The sequence below is a fragment of the Pseudopipra pipra genome, chromosome 2 (genome assembly GCF_036250125.1).
Source record: "Pseudopipra pipra isolate bDixPip1 chromosome 2, bDixPip1.hap1, whole genome shotgun sequence".
Taxonomy (NCBI): domain Eukaryota; kingdom Metazoa; phylum Chordata; class Aves; order Passeriformes; family Pipridae; genus Pseudopipra; species Pseudopipra pipra.
Window position 1 is genome coordinate 102640776 of NC_087550.1, and position 22555 is coordinate 102663330.

Genomic DNA, 22555 nt, shown 5'->3' on the forward strand with positions numbered 1-22555 from the left:
TTAAACAAAATTCTAGTTGTTATCAGGAATTTTGTAAGAGTAAAGATTACATTGGGTCCAATTTTGCATTTCCCTTTTTGCAGGAAACAGCAACACTTCAAAATTAGTTTTTATTCCTATTTGAAAAAAAACAAAATCTGCATTTTCTTGCAAAACAAAAATTTTAGTCAAACTGGAATGAAAAAACTTCATTCATTCATTTCACTTGAAATCTGTCAGCAGAAAGCCGTGAGAAATTGAAATGGTCTTTTTCCAAGCAGTAGCTTCTATGGCTTCCAGAATTGGCACAGGATCATTACACAGTCATTCATTCCCTTTTATATTCCCTTTTACCAACCTTTCAGGTTCTTACTTGCTGTCTTTCAATTGTGGAAACAAAACAGTTGTGGGTATTTTGTTGCCTGATTCTCAGAGCTGCAGATTATGTATTAATTAAAATAAAAAATATCTTGACCTCCCAGGTGTCTACACATTAAGGTTGCATCAGAGGTGTGAGACCAGGTAGTCCACATTCCTGAATCACGAAGTTTGACAGATTCCCAGTGTCCCTGTTTCAAAGGAAGGTTATCAAGGTTGATGTGTGTTTGTAAAACATTTTGACAAGTCATCATATTCCAAGAAATTAGTGTTTTGTTGACAGGGTTTGTTTTGTTGTAAAATGCATAATGAACCACAGGAGGACTTGAACCTTCAAGGTTATGGCTTTGAAATGCCTAGGGAAGCTTTACTTTCTACTAAGAGGGTTTTTTTCCCCCCTGTTTAGGTGAAAAACTTGTGCTTTGATTTTTGTAGCTAACACGTTAAATCACGTGGGAACCTGTTTTGAGACATGTAGTCCTGCAGGACTGAAAATTTGCTGTGTTTGTGACACAGATTCTTACCTTTTCAGCCAAAGAACAAATGCTTTTGTTCTACCATTTATTGCTATTCTGACAAAGCAGATCACTCTCCTGACTGAGGGGATCTCCCTGGAAGTCAAGGATCTGTAGTTTAGGACTGTAGAAGCAAATTTTCCTGCATTTTCAAAAGCATATATGTAAATTAGCTCTACTTTGTCAGATTGTAATGTAGTTAAATGTGGAAGATCATGTAAATTGAACTGGATCACGAGAACCAGACTCTTCTCACGTGTTTTGTTTGATAAAGGTGGATCACAGAATGCCAGAGTGGGTAAGTATGGAAGGGACCACAATGGGTCATCTGATCCAACCTCCCTGCCCAAGGAGGCTCATCCAGTGCTCAGGGTCATCATAGAGCATGAGAGATTTCCTTCCAAGTGGTCATTTAACACTGTTTACAGTACAGTAAATGTATTACAGTACGTTTAATTACAGTACGTTTAATTACACTATGGAGCATTAAAAACTTCTTTAAAAAGTCATCAGAAAGGATGCATAGGGTTCAGTGGAATGGGAATAAGCACTCAACCCCCCAAATTATCAGAATTTAAGGTTATTTGGCAACTTGGTCATGGGTCTTTCTATTCTTGACTTTTGTGCTCTTAGAAGTTGTTACTTCTTGGGTTTGAGTGCTTGGGTTTTCTGAGGATATTTGGCTACTTTTCAAGTATGTTTGGTGGTATTAGATGTTCTAATACCAGTTTAGGTTCTCCTTTCTTAGAGGTGATACCTGTAGATTTTACCTACACATACTTAATTATCTTTTTATTCTCTTTTTTTTTTCTTAAGCTCTTAAAGTAAGCACTGCTTTCAAAACTATACCAAAGGAATTTCAGCACTTGACTGTGAAAACAGGTAAGAAAAAAATGCCATGTGTTACTTACTCTAGAATCTTGACTAAATATTTTTATATCACAGTAAGCCTAGATTAATTTTTGGAAGAACCTTTTGCTCTCATTTTACTACTGAAATTAGCTTTTACCTCATAATGACTACGACTTGTAAGATAAATATTAATTACTCCTTCAGATTGTCAAAAGGTTTTCTTACTTTCTTTCCCTCGTTGTTACTGTATGGGCTCTTCATCCATGGGAAATATTTTAACAGAGTGGTTTTAAGGAGTCTGAAGTTTTTCTGTGCTACAAACAAGATGCAAGGGTGTGAATATTGTACCTTTTTGTAAAAATCTCATCTAAAGTATAGAATGACTATGTAAAGTTTCAGGAAACATTCTGAAATGGCCTGTTTTTTTGCGAAAGCTGAGCTTTCATACTTTGTGTTAAGGAGTTAAAAGACAGAGAGCCTTTTGGAAACGCAGACCTGGAGGCACTTAAGACACTGACGAAACCTTTTGATTCAGGGGGTGTTTCTTTGTTGAACCCAACCCTGATTTTTCTCTCCAGCTCCAACATACACTTCTTGTTCCTATCTTTCTGGAAAATGTTATTTTTGGAACAGCATATGTCAAAATTACTTAGTTGCTCCAGAAACTTCCCCTGCATTCAGTTCAGTTCCACTGACCTCCCTTGCCTTCCTCTTTGTTAGTCTCTTTCCTAGTGTGGTAAGAATGTTTGTAAGCCCTCCCTGGTCCCAGCCAAGCTAAAATTTGGACTTACTTTCTTTTCCTTTTGCATAGATGATTTTACTCATGAAGATATCCTTGATTAAGAAAATGGACCCCACATGTCTGTCACAGCAGTTTTGTCTTACAGCTCGATTTATTCATGGCTTCTCAACAGCTGCATGCCTCATTTCCCAACTCTTTTTTTTTTTTTCCCCTGGCTTCTTCCCAAACACTTGGCAGCTGCCAGATTTCCTATCTTCAGCTCCTATTCTTGAGTGATTGCTGCTTCTCCTTCACACACACACACTCTTGCACTTCCCTCTCAGGGGAAGGGGAGGGTGGTTGCAGGACTTTCAGTTCTGTTCTCCTTCCCCCCAGTTTTGCCCAGGAGCATACAGGGGAGTTTTATTTTCAGTTCATCAAGTACATCTTCAATACTCTTAGGTAAAAAAACGTACTGTCACCTGCATGTCTCCTTTGCCACCAACCTCTTTTCCACAGTGTCCTTTGTATGCTACTCAGTGAGGTCTTCCTGATGCCTCTGTGCTGCTCCAGCAGTGTTGCTGTATTTGTTTACCAAGGGAGACAAGGGCAGAGTTTCACTCCATCATCGTGGCTCCTGCTGCTGTAGGGGTTCTGCTCTTGCTGTCCTGCACATTGAGGATTTGAGAAAGCACATTCTCAGGTTGCATGCTACAGCTGATGTGAGAAGTAAAAATGTTTCTCCAGTGGACTAGATGCAGCACGGTAATTGAGAGGAAATTTCAGAATCAGTCACCACTCTGAAAGGTCACTGTAATCATTAACCTTCAGCATGAAAACTCAGTTGAGATGAAGTGGGAGAAATTTTACATACCTCTTTGGTTATTTGGGCTGTTTATGTACTCAGGAAAGATAATAGTGCTGTACTTCATTATGTGAAAGTTTTCTTTGCCATCAGAAGGTCTAGAAATTTGAAATCAGTAAGAACTTTATAAATTCAGCATCTCTGAATATCTGGCCAGTTTATTTAGGCTCCGAAGTGCAAGATCATTGTTGAGCTTAGACTTTTTTAAGTATTGAGGGCCAAAATTGTGAGTGTTTAAATTGTGTTTAAACATTTCTCCCTAGGCCACCAGTAAGAGATGAGTTAGTGAGGTTGATTTAGACTAGTGGGGAATGCTTTGTTTTTTTTTCTTTAGCCACATGGCATACTTGCACCTTTTATGGCACAGATTTCCTGTAAAGCAAGGAGGCTCCTGTTGAGTATAAGGTGTTAGGCTACAGCCAAAAGTTACTGAACTGGCATCCTCAGGAATGTTAAAATGAAGTTGTATTGTAGGAAGTGTGTAGGAGCAGATCTACACCCAAAATGGGAACCTTCACACTCTCCTTTGAATGAAGAAATACAGTTCATGACTGTATGTGACTTTAGTTAGTGCAGACCAAGCTGTTCACCAGGCTCTACTACTCCAGGAGTCATACAAACTTTTGAATAATCAGTGTAAATTATTTACTCAACAGTTTTAATTTATCCATTTCATGAAAGTTAGGCTTATGTATCCATACCAATAGATATATGGAAAACTCGTGAGCTGGATAAATAGTTTTGTATTGTCTTGCATGATTATGTCATGTATGTGTATAAACCTGCACCTCAAACACTAAATACGCACAGACTGAATGTACCAAAATAACTGCATATTTTGTGGAAATCCTGCCACAATTATTTGTATGTCCTAATAATGAACTACCTGTTTTATAGTATTTTTTTATATTACACTACTTCTTCTGAAAAGTAAAGCTAAGGCTAGGTATTCTGTAATTGTAGCCTTGAATTTCCTAGTTTTTTAAAAGCTTAAAAGAAAATCCTTGGCAGCAGTATTCTATTGCTATAATTTTTTATTAGTAGTCATTTTGGGATTCTCTCTTCCTTATGTGCTTTCCTCTTTACCTCAACAGGATGTCCTTGGAGAGTTTGAATGTCAGTTTTACCTATGGGTTTTTATATGAAAGACTTTCTAAAAGTATAAGCAGAATTAGTCTTCATAAGAAAAGGAAAATCTGAAGGTTCTTAAACATGGTTTAGCTTGGAAAGGATTTATACTTCTATTTCTAAGTGGCATATTTAATAATTTTGCATGTAATTTAATAATCAGCAATTTCAGCATTGGAAAATTGGGTCATGTGGCTGTAGGGAAGCAGTGTCTGAAGTTGTATTCTCTGAGAGTTTGACACAGAGAGAGAGAGGAGGATTATCACCACTGCATATTTTAATATTAATTCTCTCTCCCTCCTTTAGTTGCTAGGAAGAGTTTGTTGCACAGAAATCTGGAATGACAGTGAGCCAGTTTGGTCATGACAATAATCTTGGTTTCTAAGTGGTCATTTGTGTCACTGCCAGCTGCATTTGGGTTTATTCCATCCGAAGCACCAACTAGCACTGTGTTACCTTAAAAGCAGTTTCTTTTATGAAGATCTAGTGTGTGACTGTACATGTGCCATATGCTCTGACTTGTGTTTTGTGAGCCTAAAGTCTCCTATGGAGAGTCTGTGCAGTACTACAGTGCAAGCTGTTAAAAACTCGGTATTTACCAACTGGTACCACTGGTAGTTCCTGCTCTTGTGTTTTGGAGGATCTGTCGTATTCTCAGGTAGTGCTGTATAGAAGCTGGTGATAAATGTCTGACTTGAAAGTAGGCATATATCTGAAGGAAACTGGAAACTGAGAATTATTTTTTTCCCTAACATACTTATTTCTCTTAAGTGTTGTACCTTGATTGGCAGATGGGGAAAGGTAAAGGGATTTGCTTTGTGTGTGCATTGGGATCATTGATGCTGCTGTAATACCTTGAGGATGTCTCAGTGGGATGAATTTGAAAGCAATCATGCAGATACATTTTCTCATAATTATCTGATGTTAGTAAGGCGAGTTACAAAAAAGACAGTGTAAACCAAGCAACAGCCTCAAGGAATTACCCAGAGAAGATAAATCAGCACTGTTGTTTTCCTGTCGCGTAAGACCTGCATGTGGCAGGATATTTAGAATTCATCCAAATAAAAAAAAAAAAATTATATTGATAGAAATGTATTTGATCAGCATTTAGACTTGAAAGCTTTCTACCTTCCCAATGTCCAAATGGTCTCAACCCAATGTGTTAATTTTTTTTTTTAATGGGTGATGAGATAATGTACATTTATACTAATTAGTTAAAGTATTTAGGAAGGACAAACCTTTGTGCTTTTGGAAGCAGGACAACTAATAGATATCTGAACTAAGAAGATTTTTTCTGTAAAAAGTTTATGCTGTTCCTTATGTTGCTTGGTCATAACTACATCCATGAGTACGGGTCAGAGCTGCCAGACCTACTGCTTTTCCTGTATTGTGGTAAGCATATTGAAAAGATGAAGCTCTGCCTGTATGTGGGCTTTTGAATTCTTAGGACATTCAGACACTACAAAAGCAAAGGAGAAGTGAAAATCAATCCCCATTACTCATGTGAGATGAGCACACTCTCACATCCACATTTGCAACACTCACATTTTTAATGAACACTGATTCTGCAGCTAAAGGCATTTGTTTAAAATATGATGTTTTAGCAGTTCTTTTTTCTTTTCTGTTCCAGCTGCTCAGGAATCTAATGCACTTAAAGCCAGACCACGATCCAGGTACTGCTTTCACTTCTATTTCAGGAGAAATAGACGCCTCTGGTGTTAGAAACAGAGCATAAGAACTGGTGGTAGATTTTATTTTTTTTTAATTGATGTGGTGCTGGAAGTACAGCTCAGATCAGACAGATTTACCAGGAGGAATCTGTAAGCTATAGACCCTACATAAGTACTGCTCTGGGGCCCCATGATCTCTGGTCATATGGTGCTGGAAGTTTTGCCTGTCTGCCCAGCCCTGCTCTCTTATCAGGGTGGTGACTGCCTCCAGCCCAGCCCCAGAGGCTTCCTGGCAGGACAGCTGGGACCACCCCATTGCAGGGAACATCCTCAACATTTTGATGCTCTTGAAACCTGCAGGGTGGTTTCTTATGGAGGGAGACACTGCACATTGCCACAGAAACAACAGTAGTAGCTCAGCTCTCTGGTGTAGGTGAGTGAATCCTTTTGTTGGCATGTGTGTACTTGGCTGCAGTTGGTTGATGTGTGGTGGAAGGACTTAAGGACTGACACTGTTGTGTGCTAGAAGTGACACACGCTGAACTTGGATGTTTGAAAGAAAAGGGAAACCTGTGCCAGAAAATATTGTGTATAAATGGATTGCATCTTGGGTTTGGCTGTTCACCTACTGGTGTATAGCCATATTGTTAATTCACCTTCAAAGTTTTCTTCTTTGGTGCCAGTTAGAGGATTCAATTTTTTTTTTATTTTTTTTGCTTGGGTAATGAGAGTATAAACAGGAGCTCCCTGCTTACAAGCTTGTCAAAGTCTGCTAGGAAGAGAGGGTCAGCTATAAGCAGGATGATTGAAGATTGAAATCCTGTCTTCCTAGGACCTACATTTGGGAAGGCTGAACTGCCTTGCGTGCCTGTTTTTCTGCTGCTAGCCAAAGCTTTTTAGTTTTAACACGGCTTTAAATTTTCTTGCTTTGTTACTGAATTGCAAATGCTCAAAAAATGTGCAAAAATGCATAAAATAGCAAATGCTTAAGTTCATAAAAAGTCACTTAAATGTGACTACTCTGTCACATATGAATGACTGTCTCCATCTGACTGTATGTCACTGGTTCAATGCAGAAGTTGAGACTAAAGATGCCTCAGCACATCCTTGAACTCAGACCTCTTGTGCTTGTTGAAAATTGGGATGAAATGCCACAGCTCGATTTATTTTTCTCTTTAAAGAATGATTGAAATGTTAAAAATAAGTGTATTAATGGACTTTAAACACCTGATTGGAATATATTCAGTAACTGAGAAAAGAGGTAAAAACATTGAAAGAATTTGTGGTGTCAATAGTAAATCTAATAAACTTGGTGATGATGATAAACAAATAGAATTGTTGGTGGCTCCTCCAGGAGGTCCTAAAAACTGATTCAGCGAGTGAGGGGGAATCTGACAGTCCTATGTCAGGCCATGTTAGAGAAAGAAGTAAATCAGGAAGTCCTGTGTCTAGCAGAACTAGGGGAAGAAGATGGAGTGATTAAGGCTCCTTTAAGACAAGCCGTGGGACCTGCTGGGAAAGCATTCTATGTGCACGTACTGTTTACTAACTCTGATTTATTGACTTGGAAACAGAATGTTGGATCTTATTGTAACAATCCTGATGGGATGTATAGTAGTATTAAGTCTGTGATGATGACACATAACCCCATCTGGGGAGGTACACAAGCTTTGTTACAATATTTGTGTATTTATGTAGCAAAAAAGAGCAGGTTTAGAAAAAGAAAAGGAAGGACTGGGGGGGGGGGAAATTGATGGGCTAGATCAGAAAATCGGGAATACCCATCGTGATGAACTTCTCCCTGAAGAAGATCCTGAATGGGATCTGAATGAAGATGTTGGATTAAAAAGAATAAAAGTATATCAAATGTTGATTTTGTATGGAATTCAGAATGGAGTGGAAAAAGCTGAGAGTCTTGTGAAGTTGTATGAGGTAAAGCAAGGAGACACAGAATCTCCATCAACTTTTTTGAGTGGTTGTGTGAAGTGACTCTTAAATGGACAGGCTTGGACTTGGAGAGTGAGATGTTCAGTATATGCTTTTTATCGGACAGTCAGCACTGGATATAAGGAGCCTGTTTGGCAAAAAATATTATCCATTTCCCATTAGTGGGAGTTATTTCTGTTTTACTCAAATGTGCTTTTGGTCTTGCCCTGACATGCATAATGTGTTACAGTGAATATAACATCTCACATTGTCAGTGCTCATTTTGAACAAAGTCTCCTCCTTGCAGGAGAACTGTAACTACAACAGCTGAAAAATATCAGACAGTATTCAGCAAAATCAAAATTCTTAGCAAATGCACTGCCCTTAATTGGGATTAATTGATGTGTGAGGGCCTGAAAGATGTACTGAGCCATGTATTTGACCAGTTTTGGTCACTGGAGCTATTCAGGTTTTCTGGGTTTTGTGGAATTTGGTGACTGTATGCTATGAAAATTTTTTTCTAATAGAATTTTTATAAATTACAAAATGTGTACTTGCAAGAGGTGTGTTGAAGCTATAGCTGTATAAACACTCCCCTTGCAGGTGGGAAAGGCAACAGAAGCTCTAAGGAGAGTGTGTATGGGGAGTTTTATTTGGATTTTCTTCAAAATAGTTGCTGCAATTATCATGTTGACAAAGTTACATAAGAAGGCCTGAAGCTGTGTTACAAAAGACCTTAAAAAATACTAGCCCTGTAAGCATGACTTGTTCCTTTCTCCAGACACTTGGGTCCCTCTGTTGCCAAATAAATCTGTCTTGTTATAAGGGGGAACTTTTAGTCATTAGGGCAAGGAATTTCCACCATGAACTTGAGTTCAGGTCAATGTATTTTTAGGTACTAATCACTGTAGCTGTGTAAAATTAATTTTTGAAATAAAACATTTTCTGCTTTTCCCCTACCTGTTTTTCCTTAGGTCTTATTCTAGCACATCAATAGAAGATGCCATGAAAAAGGGAGAAGAGCCCCCTACTCCGCCTCCAAGGCCTCAGAAGTCGCATTCCAGAGCTTCCTCTTTGGATCTGAACAAAATATTTCAGCAAAATACACAAGGTAAAGTTTGCTTTCTTTCCTGTTTTTGAGACCTTTTAGGTTAGCTGCATGCTTGGCAACTTGATCTGTTTGCACAAATGCTTGACAATATGTGCACATGCTGGCCTTTGTTGTAGACAGTAATGCACTACAGAAGAGGAGTAGTTGCACTTGTGTTACGTCACCACTGAAGGGAGAAATCACTGTTGCTGTAATTAAGGTGATTATAATGTTTTCTGGCACAATAATGGGAAGCTTAACATATGGTAGTCTGTCATCACAGACTGTTTATAACTAGGCTGGCTGTTTAGACAGCTCTCATCAGTAACTGCAATATAATTGATTTTTATTACACTTTATTTTTTGTAGTTCAGAAGCAGTAAGAAAACCCTTAATGTTTAAACTGGGAGAAAGAAAGCAAACATTTTAGATGTTAAAGTCTACCATATGCGTATGGACAATCAAAACACTTTTTGAGTAAAAAGAAAGGGTAATTTCTTTTGACACAGGTGCATGTTGAGGGGAGAGAAAGAAAATGTAGAATAGTAGCTGGGGTGAACTGAAAGAAAATGGCTTTTCATCATGTTACTGTTCAAGTGTGCCTCTTGCCTTGCACAGTGAGCAGTGAAAAGAGGAGCTGTTTGCTCAGGGCAGCAGTCATCCAGTATTGCTGTGCTTCACCACTGTCCTTGAACCACGTAAGAGGTTTATATGGGGTGCACCAATCATCTGACTCAAGGACCAGGTTAAACATGGTCATGCTTATGCTTCAGAAGAAAACCAAGGTTTGACTGTGTCAAGGAATGTTTAACTGGGCTCTGTAATGTGGTTTTGAAGTAGAAGTGTTCTACCTCTTGCTCTGTGGGACTTTCTTTGTGCAAACACTAAAGAAAATTCAAGAGTCCCTCTATATGTGCTGAACCCTATTATTCCTATTCAATAGGAATAAAATTGTTTGCTTTTTTGGTTTTTGTTTTGTTTTGTTTTGTTTTTTTACCTTACATGGAGAAGTAGTTCCTTATATTTGACTATGGTTCCTGTTGAGAGATGTGTTGCCTGCAATTTTTATTTCGTTATACATCAAAATAAAACCGCAAACAGAACCAAGTACACATTTTCTAAGGCAAAAAATCTTCTCAGAATCCAGATAACAAGTATAACTGGAAGGAAATAAACTTGGATTTAAGTTTTGCTTGGAACACAAAAGAAGAATGTAAATTCTCAAAGAAGTCATTCTGTAAATGAAAATTAACATTTTGCTTTTGCAATGGATCATTTTGAAAGTCACTATTATTTTTGAAGTAACATAACATTCTCAGGCACATGACCTGATTCTTGGGGTGTCCACTGCAGGGCTTCGGTGATCCATTTGTGTCCCTTCCAACTCGGGATATTCTGTGAGTCTGTATATGTCCAACGTGATTAAAATAGTTCTATTTTGGCACATTAGTTTTTGTCCTACTAGTTCTAGTTCACAAATAATTCCTATTTGGGGAGTTTGGTGGATAATCTGCTTCCAGACCTACAAAGGAGTGCTCAGTAATATTGAGCTCTGTTTTCAGTTCCACACAGGTCATGTTGATCTATAGCTATCACTTCTTTAATTGTAAAGCTGTCTGTAGTTTGGAGCATTTATTTTATTTATTCCCTTTTTAAAGGGCAGAAAAAGAGAAATATTTTTTCTTCAAGTAAATTCAGTCAAAGACTGTGGCAGATCCTTGTTGTGGGCAATGGTGGGGGTTTTTTTTGCAGTGTTTTTTTGTTTGGGGTTTTTTGTTACTCATTTACTGCTGCTGTATCATGTTTGTCACCATCTTACTATGCCTCTCTCCTGGCAAGTATACACACAGAACATTTATCCATGATGGCTGGGATGTCCAGCAATGCATTAACCACAGAAACTGTGCTTTAAAATTGTTGAATTGGGATGTAACTGGACTTGAAGGAGGCATCTTCATTCAGACTTCATAGCTGCACTCCTCTGGGATGCTGTAACTAGTGTTACCTAGGAAAAATGTAAAAAAAGCGAGAGAACTTATTGAAAGCTCCCACTTTCTCAAATATCCATATATGAATTTCTGTTAGGAGATGTTAAGAGACATAAATCTTACTTTTTTTTTTTTTAGATGCATGTAGTCTTTATGTTAGCATCTGAGAAAAATTCTGTACTGCTAGATTCTTTATGTATTTCTTTTTGTTGAATATGTAATCTCTGGCATTTGGGCTGTGTATGTATTAAGAAAATACTTGGCTAGAATGTATGCATTCCTGGAAGGACAACAGCAGGCTTTAAGTAGAAACAAAAATGTCAGTTTAAATGCATACTTGACCTAGTTTACATCTTCATTTCTTCTCTAGCCCACTCTAGTCATTTACAAGCCAAGCACTTCCAGAATAAGACCTGGGTATTGAGAGGGCCAAAACTGGGGCAGCTCAGAGCCTGGCAGTCCTGCAGCAGAGCCCTCAGCAGTAAGCTAGAGCTTGTTCTTGAGGTAACTCTGGGGCTGAGGCAAGTCTCAGCTTAAGTATTAAAACCCAAAAATGCATCCATTGTCTTCTGGTGTTTTGCTCAGTTACATTTTCTGCCCACGACAACTACTTAAAGAATTTACTTCTGGGCAATTAATAGGCAGTGACAGCAGTCTGGGTCTTGTTAGATTCATACAGATGCCTCTGAAACACAATTTATTTCCATTTAGTTTCATTTCTGAATCACATAACCACTTCTAATTAACAGTTCTGTTGAACAAAGGATACTTGTTGGGAAAAGACCATTTTCTTTGATGAAACAACAGAATTGTCATAAACAGTGTAGTTTCATGTTGTTCTGGAAGCAGGTTGAATATTGCTGTGTAATTCAACAAAACAGCCATATAACTATTTACAGATGAATTTTTGACTGAAGATTTTCAGCACTCATTTGCTTTTGGAACTCACCTCCTGCTGTGGCTGTCCCTGCAGTGAAGAACGTGTGGAATGCAGGCACCATTTTTTACATCAGCTCTTAAGCAAACACTCAATGTAACCTGGATTTGCTCCTTCTGGAGTGCTGGTTTCAGCCAGCAACGTGGGGCTAATTTTGGGGGATTTTTCTCCCTTTTAAAATATGAGATGTTAAGTTCCACACTTAGGGGAAACACAACAAGCATTTTGTTGCAAGTGCAGTATTTTCTGTTACAGATGATGTTTTCCTGGTTACAGTCAGATCTGTAACCTCTACTTAGCATTGCTGTGCTACTGATGGCTTCCAGACAAGAAAACATCCCTTTTGCTCTAAACATAGTGTTCACAGTATAGAAACAAAGGAAGAGATTTATTGGTGGGCATCAGCATTCCCATAAGTGATACAAATGTGTCTGCACATCACTTCTGTACTCCTTCATATACATGTTTCTCATGCAGTTTAAAGTGGTACTTTTATTGTTAAAACTCACTACAATCTTCTTTCTGCACCCTTTCATTTTCATTAGCGCTAGGGGAAAACCGTGTTCAGCATCTATTTTGTCTTCTTTTTCGTACCGTTGAAGAAGAGTCTTCATTACTTCCTTTACTCCATCAAACTCTCATTATTTCATTCAATTAGAACATCCTTTCCTTGAGCATACAGGCTTGGTGGGTTTTATTTGACAAATGTGGAGATTTGTGCATAGTTAAACATACATCAAGATGTCTTTGTTTTTCCGAATTTGCCTAACTACAGTCAAATTCTTTGTATTTCTGAATTGTTTAAATCTACACATCAAATAAAACCATTCTGTAATTTTGTAAGAAGCAGGATTTTGAGAATTAAAACAATGGTTGCTCTGGTGTCATATGTTTTGATACAAAAAAGCCCAAATAGTTACTATAATACAGTTTTTCCAGTTGTTTTCAGGAATATCTCTTCAGCTAGATTGTCTTTTTAGCTTAGTGAGCCAAATGCAGGTGACTTTCCCTTTTGTACATGTGGAACTAGTACCAAAAAACCTGTGAAATTTAACCGAGATAAGTATGATTACTGTATTATCTTCTGTATTCTTTTATGCTTAATTGTATTTGCTAGGAAATGTATGTGTTCACTGAGGTTAGCTATCTTCAAGACAGTACTAAAGACAAGCTTTTAAGGGGTGATTCAAGGAATTATGTTTTTGTGTTGACCATAAATACAGATTTCTTAACTAAAATTTTATTTGAAAACCAAAGTGACATGGAGGAACTTAGAATAGTAATGTTCTTTTTTTAAGGCTGAATTTATATAAAAATGAATTTAATTAAGTAATTAATTTTCAAGACTTCTTTCTCTCATTGCTTTTATATTAGTCTTGGTTTAGTAAAATCCAGCTACTTTCTTGAGTTTTGCTCATGCTGTAGTACTGTACTGTCTTGCATGTTACTGTGTTGAGTTTATTAATCAGACCATTAAATATTAAATTAGGAAGATGACAATTCTGAAGGACCTTTATTTTAGAATAATAACAAATACCATCAGCAAAACATGCCATTTCATGAATATTGTTTGCATAGTGTACAAGAGCTGTAATGTTGCAAGCTTTGTCAAGTGAGGAATGTAGAGTCAAGTTCATGACTTTGATTGTAAGGGTTGTTACAAATTTAAATTAAAAATGTCTTATGCATAAAACACAGAGAAGAAAAAATTGGGCTGCTTATCATATTTTTCTCCGGCTATGAAACGCTTTTTTAAAATAATTGTTGCAAAAATATTTTTTTGAATTGGAGTATAGATTTTTTTTTTTAATTTATTTTTTTTTGGGACACAGTTCCTGATCTGTTACTGGAACTGCTGTTTTCTTCTAGTCCTATTCCCCTTCAGAATATGTGATCACTGAACTGAGCTTATTCTGAATAAACTGTTAATGTCTTCTTTCTGATTTGAATGGAAGAGTTTTATGCCTCTCAGTCTATCAGAAGTTTTTATGAAGGATTTATGTGTTTACAACTATGTAACTTATTTCTTTGCCCAGCTGGATAAGAACATAATTAAGGTTGAATAAGATGGAGAAAATAGTGACAGCATTAATAGATGAATGGTTCTTACGTGATAGGAATCTGATGGGGTAACTTATATTGCATTTTTAGATTTTTAAATTTTTATGTCTATCTGTAAGAGGTGAATCCAGAGAGTACTTTACTGGGGTAAATCATACCAGCTTTTGAAGTGTAACTGTTCCTTTACAATTTGTGTAAATAAATTGAACTTTTTAAAAATTATGTTTTCCCAGTTATCTAATCTTAGCTCTTTCAGGGATTGAGGAATGATTTGCAGTCTGTTTCCATTCTGTTGCAGGTTGTTATAAATTAAATTTTAATCAAAAAACTCTTCTACGGAAAATTGTAAAGGCTGAAATGTTCTTGACTGACCCTATCAGCCCCATAGACCTTTTTCATGATCTCGTGTGGGTTACTCTGTTCCATGAAAAAAATGTTGGTCCATCGTAGAACAGCTTTATAGGTTAAAGAAGAGAGGATCTGCTATTTCTCACATGGAACAGTGGTCAAGCTGCCTCCCTTGTGGGGAAGACCTTGGAGATGCAGATGTCTCCAAAAAGTGCATGTGCCACACGTGGGACCAGAGGGGTGATGGCTGTTAGCCCACTGGTGTTCCTGGCTCCTGTGTGCTTGTTCTGAATGTATCCACGTTGGAAATGGTCACAGGCAGTAAGTGCCGGAGCCTCCAGCACTTACTCCCCCAGTCTCCAGAGGTGAGAAGCTCTGGCAACAGGGATCTGTGGGAGCGTAGGTGGAGGGACTGTGCCTCCCTGTGGGTGGAGAATGAAGCTAAATGCAGAGTGAGACAGAACAAAATTTTGAATAGTTTTGTTTAGGGGGGAAGGGAGAAGGCAGAAACAGTCCTCAAATAGAAACACGCAGGAAAGGAAAGGGTAAACAGTAACTAGAAAATTAAATGGTTTAGAGAAAATAAGGGACAGGAAGATAAAAACACAGATGTGCACATATGATGCAAAACAGAAAATAGATGTTTAAAAAAAATCTCTTTTACAGATTTTACTTAAAACATGCTGAAATTCATGGATAGGACATTAAAAACAGGCATCATAATAAACACCTGTAATAATGTTTTGCTTGCTTGATTTGTAAGTGACCCATTGAATATGTTAGCATACCAGTGTCCTGTATGATCACACCTGTGAGTTCATGGTGCAGAAGCATTAATTACTTAAGGTCTGGCTGTATCGCTTCCCAATTACTTGGAAAGTACATGGATAATTTTCCATTCAGTTGAAGTACAAATGATGTTTTATATGATTAACAGGTGAAACAGACCTGTAACAAGTGTGTGTTTGTGACATCAGGTATATGTATCACTTGCTATGACAAATGAAGCTTTGCCTGCTGAGCAGGTTCCCAAAACTTACTGTGAGAAGAGGGGTTATTCTGCCACAGACAGTGCTTCCTACAGCATTTCTACAAACCTGGTAACAAAATTAATATCAGGAGTCTAAAATATCTTTTTTGCATTGCTGTTACCTTCTGAGGAGACATTAGTAAGAATTATTGAAACAGATCCCTGGATCAGTAGGTATTTTGCAACTATATTACTAGAAGCCTTCATTAAATTTATATTCCTGGCTACAGCTTTACAGTTTGGTGGGGTTTTTTTGTAGATGTAGTTTTGAGAATTAATAAATCAGATCTCTTGAGAAACAGTTATTTCACAATCACCTTACTAATGCTGTTGTTGGAATGTAAGTAAATGAAGTGTAAAGAATGGTATCAGTGTTATGGGATAACCAAGTAGCAGTTTCAGTGAACAAGAATGGAAGTTTTGTAAGAACGAGGTAAACAGAAACCAGCTTAGACAGAGAACTTTTCTGTGGTGTGCCCTTGGCAACAGAAGCAGGAAGAGTATCTCAAAAAGCTCTCCGAAATACTGTCAGAGCGGAAGGGTGAAAGTGCTGGCTTCCCTGAGAAACCAAAGCCTTAGGTAGTTGTGGGAACTAAAGAATAATTCCTCCTGTTAGCTTATCTTTTTTGAACTGATTTCAGTATTGCAGACCCTTTGCTCCCTGATAAAATGAATTGGTTGGTCTTTTGTTAAACCTGATCTAGAAGCTAAGGACTCTTAAGCAGCATAAACTGATGTAAATCTACTGTGCAACCAGCCTCTCCCTTCATCCAACAGCGCTGTAGCATCCACTTGGAAAATACCAAATACATCAACCAGACTCTACTGAGGGACCCTATCAGAGTTTTTTCCCAGTTTTAAGTCCCTGGATGGTCCCTATGCAATTGCAGAAGGTCATGGTGGGGAAGCACAGCAGAGGCAAGAACCAGGATTTAAGCCATCTGGATCCAGGTCAGCCTGGATTTAAGCTGGGTTTGGTTAGGCCTGCATCCTTTGTACGAGCTGAGAAATGCAGACCAACAAACTCTGGGTGCCCTTTTCATCGTGGGTTGAAGGATGTATAGGCTTTTGACCTGAGATGAGATCAGTCTCTTTTGGTAGGCAGTATCTAGTTTTACTTTGGCTAGCAAGGGACAAAGTGACCCTTGACCCAGGAAAACCACCCTTCTTTCAGGACACTGCTTATATAAGTATTCAGTTTGGATGGGAAGGAGGGAGTACATTTTTTCCACCCAACTTGTCTGATGGGATACCCAGTGTATGGTGATAGACATCAAAACCAAGATGTCAGCCACATGTAAAGAATGAATATTAAATAAACACCTGACATGGAAATGTTTCAGGAAGTGTAGTTGTATATGCTGCTGTCACAGTATTAACTAGTTTAAAAAAAATAACAGACATCCAGAAGCTCAGTGTATTATGGCAGTTTTCTTCACTACTGAAAAACAAGAGGACAAGTGACTGTTACTGAGTGAGAGAAATACAGTACCTTGCTCTTAGGTTGCTCTAAAGGATCCCATGGGCCTAGATTTCTTCCATCCTAATTTTGGCATCCTTCACTGCTATTGTGCCTGGTGAGCTAAAGACCTATTTCCCATAGGTTTGACTGGGCTGTCGTAACTTACATTTTTCCTTTGTCTCCTCTTCCTAGGTCAAATAAGTCAAGTAAAGGAGCTATTTGAGTGGTTACTATGATTGATATTTTCCACTACTGCAAGTAATGAAAGTGCTGAGGGTTTGTGTTGTCTGCTAGGGAGGCTAGAGGCAGAGCAGCAGTGTGGCCAGATAAGATGCCATGACCAGTTCTCACAGTCTACAATTACAGCCTGGTGTTTGTTTTAAAATGTTAATCTAGCTTCGGATTGGAAAACTTGTTTTTTTAATCTAGTGTGGTGTCATTTTAATAGTATCAGACCTTTATGATTGCCAGAATAGGACCTGGGAGGTTTCCATGCAGATAATCTGTCTTAAAGTGTAAACATGCTAAGTAAAAAGCCATGATTTTTGAACTGAAAGCCTTATCTCTATTTTTGTGGGAGTAACTAGTGCATGGAAGTGCTGTCACTTACAGGAAGACATATGATATGGATACTTAAATCTGTTTTACTGGTACCTGTATGTGCTTTCCACAGTGGAGGATATGCTTTACATGATGGGGCTTTGAGCAACCTGATCTAGGGGAAGGTGTCCCTGCATGTTGCAGAGGGGTTGGATCAAGCTGATCTTTAAGGTCCCTTCCAGCCCAACTGTTCTATAACTCTGTAGCTCAGCCTGGTTTGAATGTCACCAAGTTGCTCAGTAGCAAGAGGACCTGTGTGAGGTCCATCCAGCTCCCTCACCTTTTCCACAGGGTATGAAGACTTTATTTCAGAGAGCAGGGGCAAGCAGCTTTAACCAAGCTCTGAGGTGTGCACCTGGAGGTGTGACATTTGTCTGTTTGCTGCTCAGACCCAGGGTACTTGCTTTTATTTTGGAAACAGACCTTCCTCTGTATTTATATTTGCTTTGAGAGCTAACTAATGATGCCATCTCTAACAACAAGAGCTGATCTGTGCAGGGTATTCTCCCAGGAAGGAAGGTATTATGGAATAGCCTAATAATAAAACAGTTCACCTGCCAGTACACATGAAAACCCACGAGTATCTGTTAATACTGTCCTCTTTAGAGTAGTGACACTAGAGAAGGCTGAAACATGGGGTTTTCGTAATAAGTTATGAGTCCTCAAAAGGCAACTAACTTTCACTAGTAATTGTGCTCAGATAAGCATGATTTCCTTCTAACAACAGGCCAAAGATCTTCTGCAACAGCAGGAATTTTATTAATATTTCATGAGTAGATTAAGTTAGAATTTGCAGGATTAAAAAGAGGAAACTGGGTCAAATGCATGTGGTGTAAGCATCTAACTTCTTTAGTGCTAGATTCATATATGTTGTATTTGAAAGCTGAAGAAGCAGGGTTTTTTGTGGTGGTTTTTTTGGTGTAGTGTGGTTTCTTCATTTGACTGTTTTATGGAAAAAATTATTTTTTGCTTTGGAATTTTGTGGGCCAAATCTCAGGAGACTCATGGAGTTTCACAGTGTGTCCAACCACTTCAGGAGTTGCTTTTCCAGCAAGCCCAGCACATTTCTGCACAAAGACTACACTACTGCTTTCCAAGGCATGTTACTGGGTTTGAAGAATGAGAGAGTGAGGATGGCAAGTGCTGTATCCTCACAGCTGAAATTTGAGTTCTCAACGCATGCAGCTCTTGCAGTAGAGCTTTTGAGGGCCTGCTGGAGCATAAACCAGCAAAGACAAAAACAATGGGCCCTAGGGAGGGCTCAGAAGGGCTGAGGGGACCTCTGGGTCTAGTGCCTGCCCACAGCACCACAGCCCCCGGCCCCACATGTCCCTTCCCAGGGACCCCTGTGCTCATGGTGACAGGGTACTCCATAGTCTGGGCTGCTACGGGCATGTTAAGAAGTATGTGTGATTCATGCTTCCCAAAACGTTAGAGCTGTTCTGAGAGCAGAGATGATTCCCTAAGGTGCACACAGGACTTTTCATGGAGCACCACAGCACAGCTTCCACAAGGTTTCCTGAAGCTAAACAAACCACACTGAACATACGTACTGTTCCACTGTAACAGCGTGCAGCTGATGGACATACAGAGCCACTGCCAGCACTCAGATAAATGAAGTAATAACCTGAAGTTCAGACTAAAGGAAAGGAAGGTTTCTTACTCTGCTGTTCTTTTCTCAGGACTGGTTGCACAGGATAGATGGAGAATGTAGTGATGACATCATGCTGTTATTGCAGGGGTCTTAAAAACTGAACTAATGAAATGCAAGAGAAAGCATCCTAATGACCATGTTTTTTCAAATCTCTCTTACACCTGTAGGTGTGTTAGTGGCTCCCTTGCATAGCTTCAGTTCTGTTTTAGTTGTTCTAACTCTCTCTTTGGCATTATGTGCAGCAATACTAGGCTTCATTTTGATTCAGGAGATGATGACACAGAGGATGGAAAAATAATCAATGTATTATAAGCCTCTTTGGAGCTTATGTAGTCGATATGACTGCTCCCAGTGTTTTCACACACACATTTTTATTCTCATGTCACAATTATTCTTAATGGTTGATACCTTTTTTCTTCGTATTTTCAACCAGGCAGACATTTTTAGCGTTGGTGTAAAAAATATATAAATGGCTAAGCTATAACAAGGCTCTTAAGGGTCTTTGTGGCTTTGTAAAATATGCGTGGAAATAAAAAGTGTATTAATGTAATTGCTTGTTTAGCATTATTGTGGCAAAAGGTTTCTAAGTTTCTAAGTTTATTATTGTTGGAGGTTTTTTTGTTATACAAAAATACACCGGTGCAAGATGGACTGTTGGGTATCTTTGCCAGTGCAAGTCCTGAGCACTCAGTGCAACTGGAGCCTGGGGAGGGTAACCCACCTAAGGAATCTCACTAGTCCTGGTTGGTGTCTCTGTGCTAGCCTAGTCTTCCTCTCTGCAGCTGCCTTTGGAAGCCATCATCTGTCCTGTAGTTTTGTCCTGTGAAGGGTTTTAGGTATTTTAAGAAAACTGAGAAATACAGTGATTGAACCTACATGATTATTATCCTCCCTTTATGTTGGTTCAGATTCAATGCTGACATTGCATTGTGTTAAAGGGGACCTGAACTAACTACTAGGATTTGTCTTCCTCCTCCCTCTGAAACATCTCCACTGAGTAGTAACATGCAAATACAAACCATAAAGCCAAAGAAATGAATTTGTTTCTGGTTCATTTAGGCTTTTGTCCTGTTAATTCCATGGCAGATGTTTTCTTTCTAAGGCTGTACTGTAGTGTGTTTTATCTGAAGTGAATGCCAGTGTCTACATTGGATGTTAAAATATCACTTTTAAGAAGGGCAATATTGTTAATGACAAAGAACACAGTCCTGAGGACAAGAGGGCCCTGTTTCTGGGTTTCTTTAACTGGAATTGGATTGTTTTAACTACAGCTTTTATGACTGACTGGCTTCTATCTCAGCTTTTTATCATAACATTGGGGGTTTTTCAGCAATTAAATCACAACTCCTTCACTACTCGTGAAGTTATTTCAAACAAGGTTTTGCTCAGTAAAGATCAAGTTTGGTTTCTGTTATTAAATGTTATATACTGCCCCTTCACTAGGAGGAATTCCAACTTCTCATGGGAATTAATTCTGGTTTTACTTGGAATTGAATTACTGTAGTTTTGTTTGGTTGCGGGTTTTTTTTATCATCATCTTCTTCTTTTCCCACTGTTCAGCTGTGAGGTCCGGCTGGCTGCCCCCACCACCACCTGCACTGCCCCCTCGACCTTCTGTGTCTCAGGTATGGACAAAGCTTTAGCCCTTTTCTCTGTATTATTTGCTTATTTATATTGCCACTGCAGTGATTAGCACTAGTTGGCTTGGACACAGCAGTTGTCCTTGCTTCCAGGTTCGTGCAAATCTTCAGTTTGCTCTGTGGTTCCATGTCCTCCTTTACTGGTCTGTCTAATTGGTGTGTTGCAGCATCAAATTACAGACTAATTAAATCTCTTTGTAGTGGAGCTGACATGCACCCACTAGACCTAACTGCAAATTAAAGGCTAGCAAGGCTAGTCTACTAAAAAGTTTCATATGTGAAGGCATGGGTTTGATGTGTGCTATTTGCTTCTCAAGCTACAAATGCTCAGAGGACGTCTGCTAAGGGAACCACGGCACGTAAGAGTATATTTCACCCGTGGGTTTAAAAAATAATGCTAAAAGGAAGCAAATGCGATGCCAAGTTGTTAAGTTTCAAAGCATTAGTGATTTGTTTTTATGACAAGTCTTTGGTTTTTGTTTTTTTTAGTGTCATACAACCACAGCACAACACAAATTGAGAAAATCACGCATGTCTGCATCCAGATACTACTTCATGTTTTAGGAAATGATGGAGGATCAGCATCCTGTTCTTTTTATGTTGTTGGCTGTGTTAAGTCTTAGGCAGCATTATGCTTCATATATTAGTCCTTTAGGTGAAATGTATAATAGAAAACAAGTCCACAGGGGAGTTGACAGCCCATTAAGTATAAAAAGCTGGTGAGATACCTTCCTTGGGCCAGAAATGGTCATCACTTGAGTTTTGAATCTACTCTTAAATGTGCTGTTGAACACCTTCTACTGCACAGTACTTATGATATAAATGATTAAAGGCTTGTTGCCATCCCCAGCTCCACCAGCAGCTTGTTTCTCTCTTCCTCTCCCCAGCCCTTTAACACCTGAGTGCAGTCAGCTTCTGCCTCAAGGACTGTGGAGCATCCTGGTTGAGCTTGCATGCTTTCTCCCCATCAGTATGGCACATGCTCCTTAGGGCACCCATCGCATTCCTGCTTTGTCTAACACATCCTGGAGAGCAGTGTTTCCCTCTGGCTTCCCCTGATTTGGGCAGCACAGCTCCCTACCTCACAGCTGTATGCTTGCAGCAGCTGCTGTTGCAATCCAGTCTCCTGCCGATGCTCCAGCTTCCCACAGCACTGGCTCTGTGCAGTGCAAGCCCTCTTACTGTCATTGGGAAACACAATAAATACAGCAAATCCTGTTCTTAGACAAAAAAAACCATTGGTTTCAAGCAAGGTTCTGTTAGTTGTTCGTTTTCTTGTCCTGTGATCAGTTTGCGTTTCCTTAGCGGGAGAGTGAGAACTTAATTTATTTATGCATGTCCAGCATCTTCCTTAGCAAATACTGAACCAACTGCTCATCCTACACTAGACCGTGTAGAATGTAGGACCTTTCTAAAATGGTAAACACAAGAAGATCCTCATGTGAAATTCTTGATCCAGTCCCCTCCAATACAAAAGTCTGATTTCTAAAAGGGAAAAAAAGAGTTGCTTCTGTGTCTGCTCAGTAATGAATATGCAACTGATGCTTTACTAACATGTGTCACATTTACTTAATTTATTTCTGATTATATTTAAAGATATTAAATCAAATATCTTATCAAAATAGTATTGTTTTGATGTCTGTCAAAAATGTACATAAAACCAGTTCTTGAAAACATAATAAACTTCACACTCATCACATTGTTTATTTTA

At 38.7% G+C, this 22555-nt stretch overlaps 1 protein-coding gene across 4 annotated transcripts in view; it reads left to right on the plus strand.

The window, feature by feature from the left end:
- REPS2 (RALBP1 associated Eps domain containing 2) overlaps positions 1 to 22555 on the plus strand; it is a 95749-nt gene that overhangs the window by 52806 nt on the left and 20388 nt on the right. For all 4 annotated transcript variants that reach the window (XM_064646681.1, XM_064646680.1, XM_064646679.1 and 1 more), the window contains exons 11-14: positions 1689 to 1754; positions 6069 to 6111; positions 9009 to 9145; positions 20765 to 20829. In XM_064646681.1, the coding sequence (XP_064502751.1) occupies positions 1689 to 1754; positions 6069 to 6111; positions 9009 to 9145; positions 20765 to 20829 (311 nt within the window). The remainder of the gene's footprint in view (positions 1 to 1688; positions 1755 to 6068; positions 6112 to 9008; positions 9146 to 20764; positions 20830 to 22555) is intronic.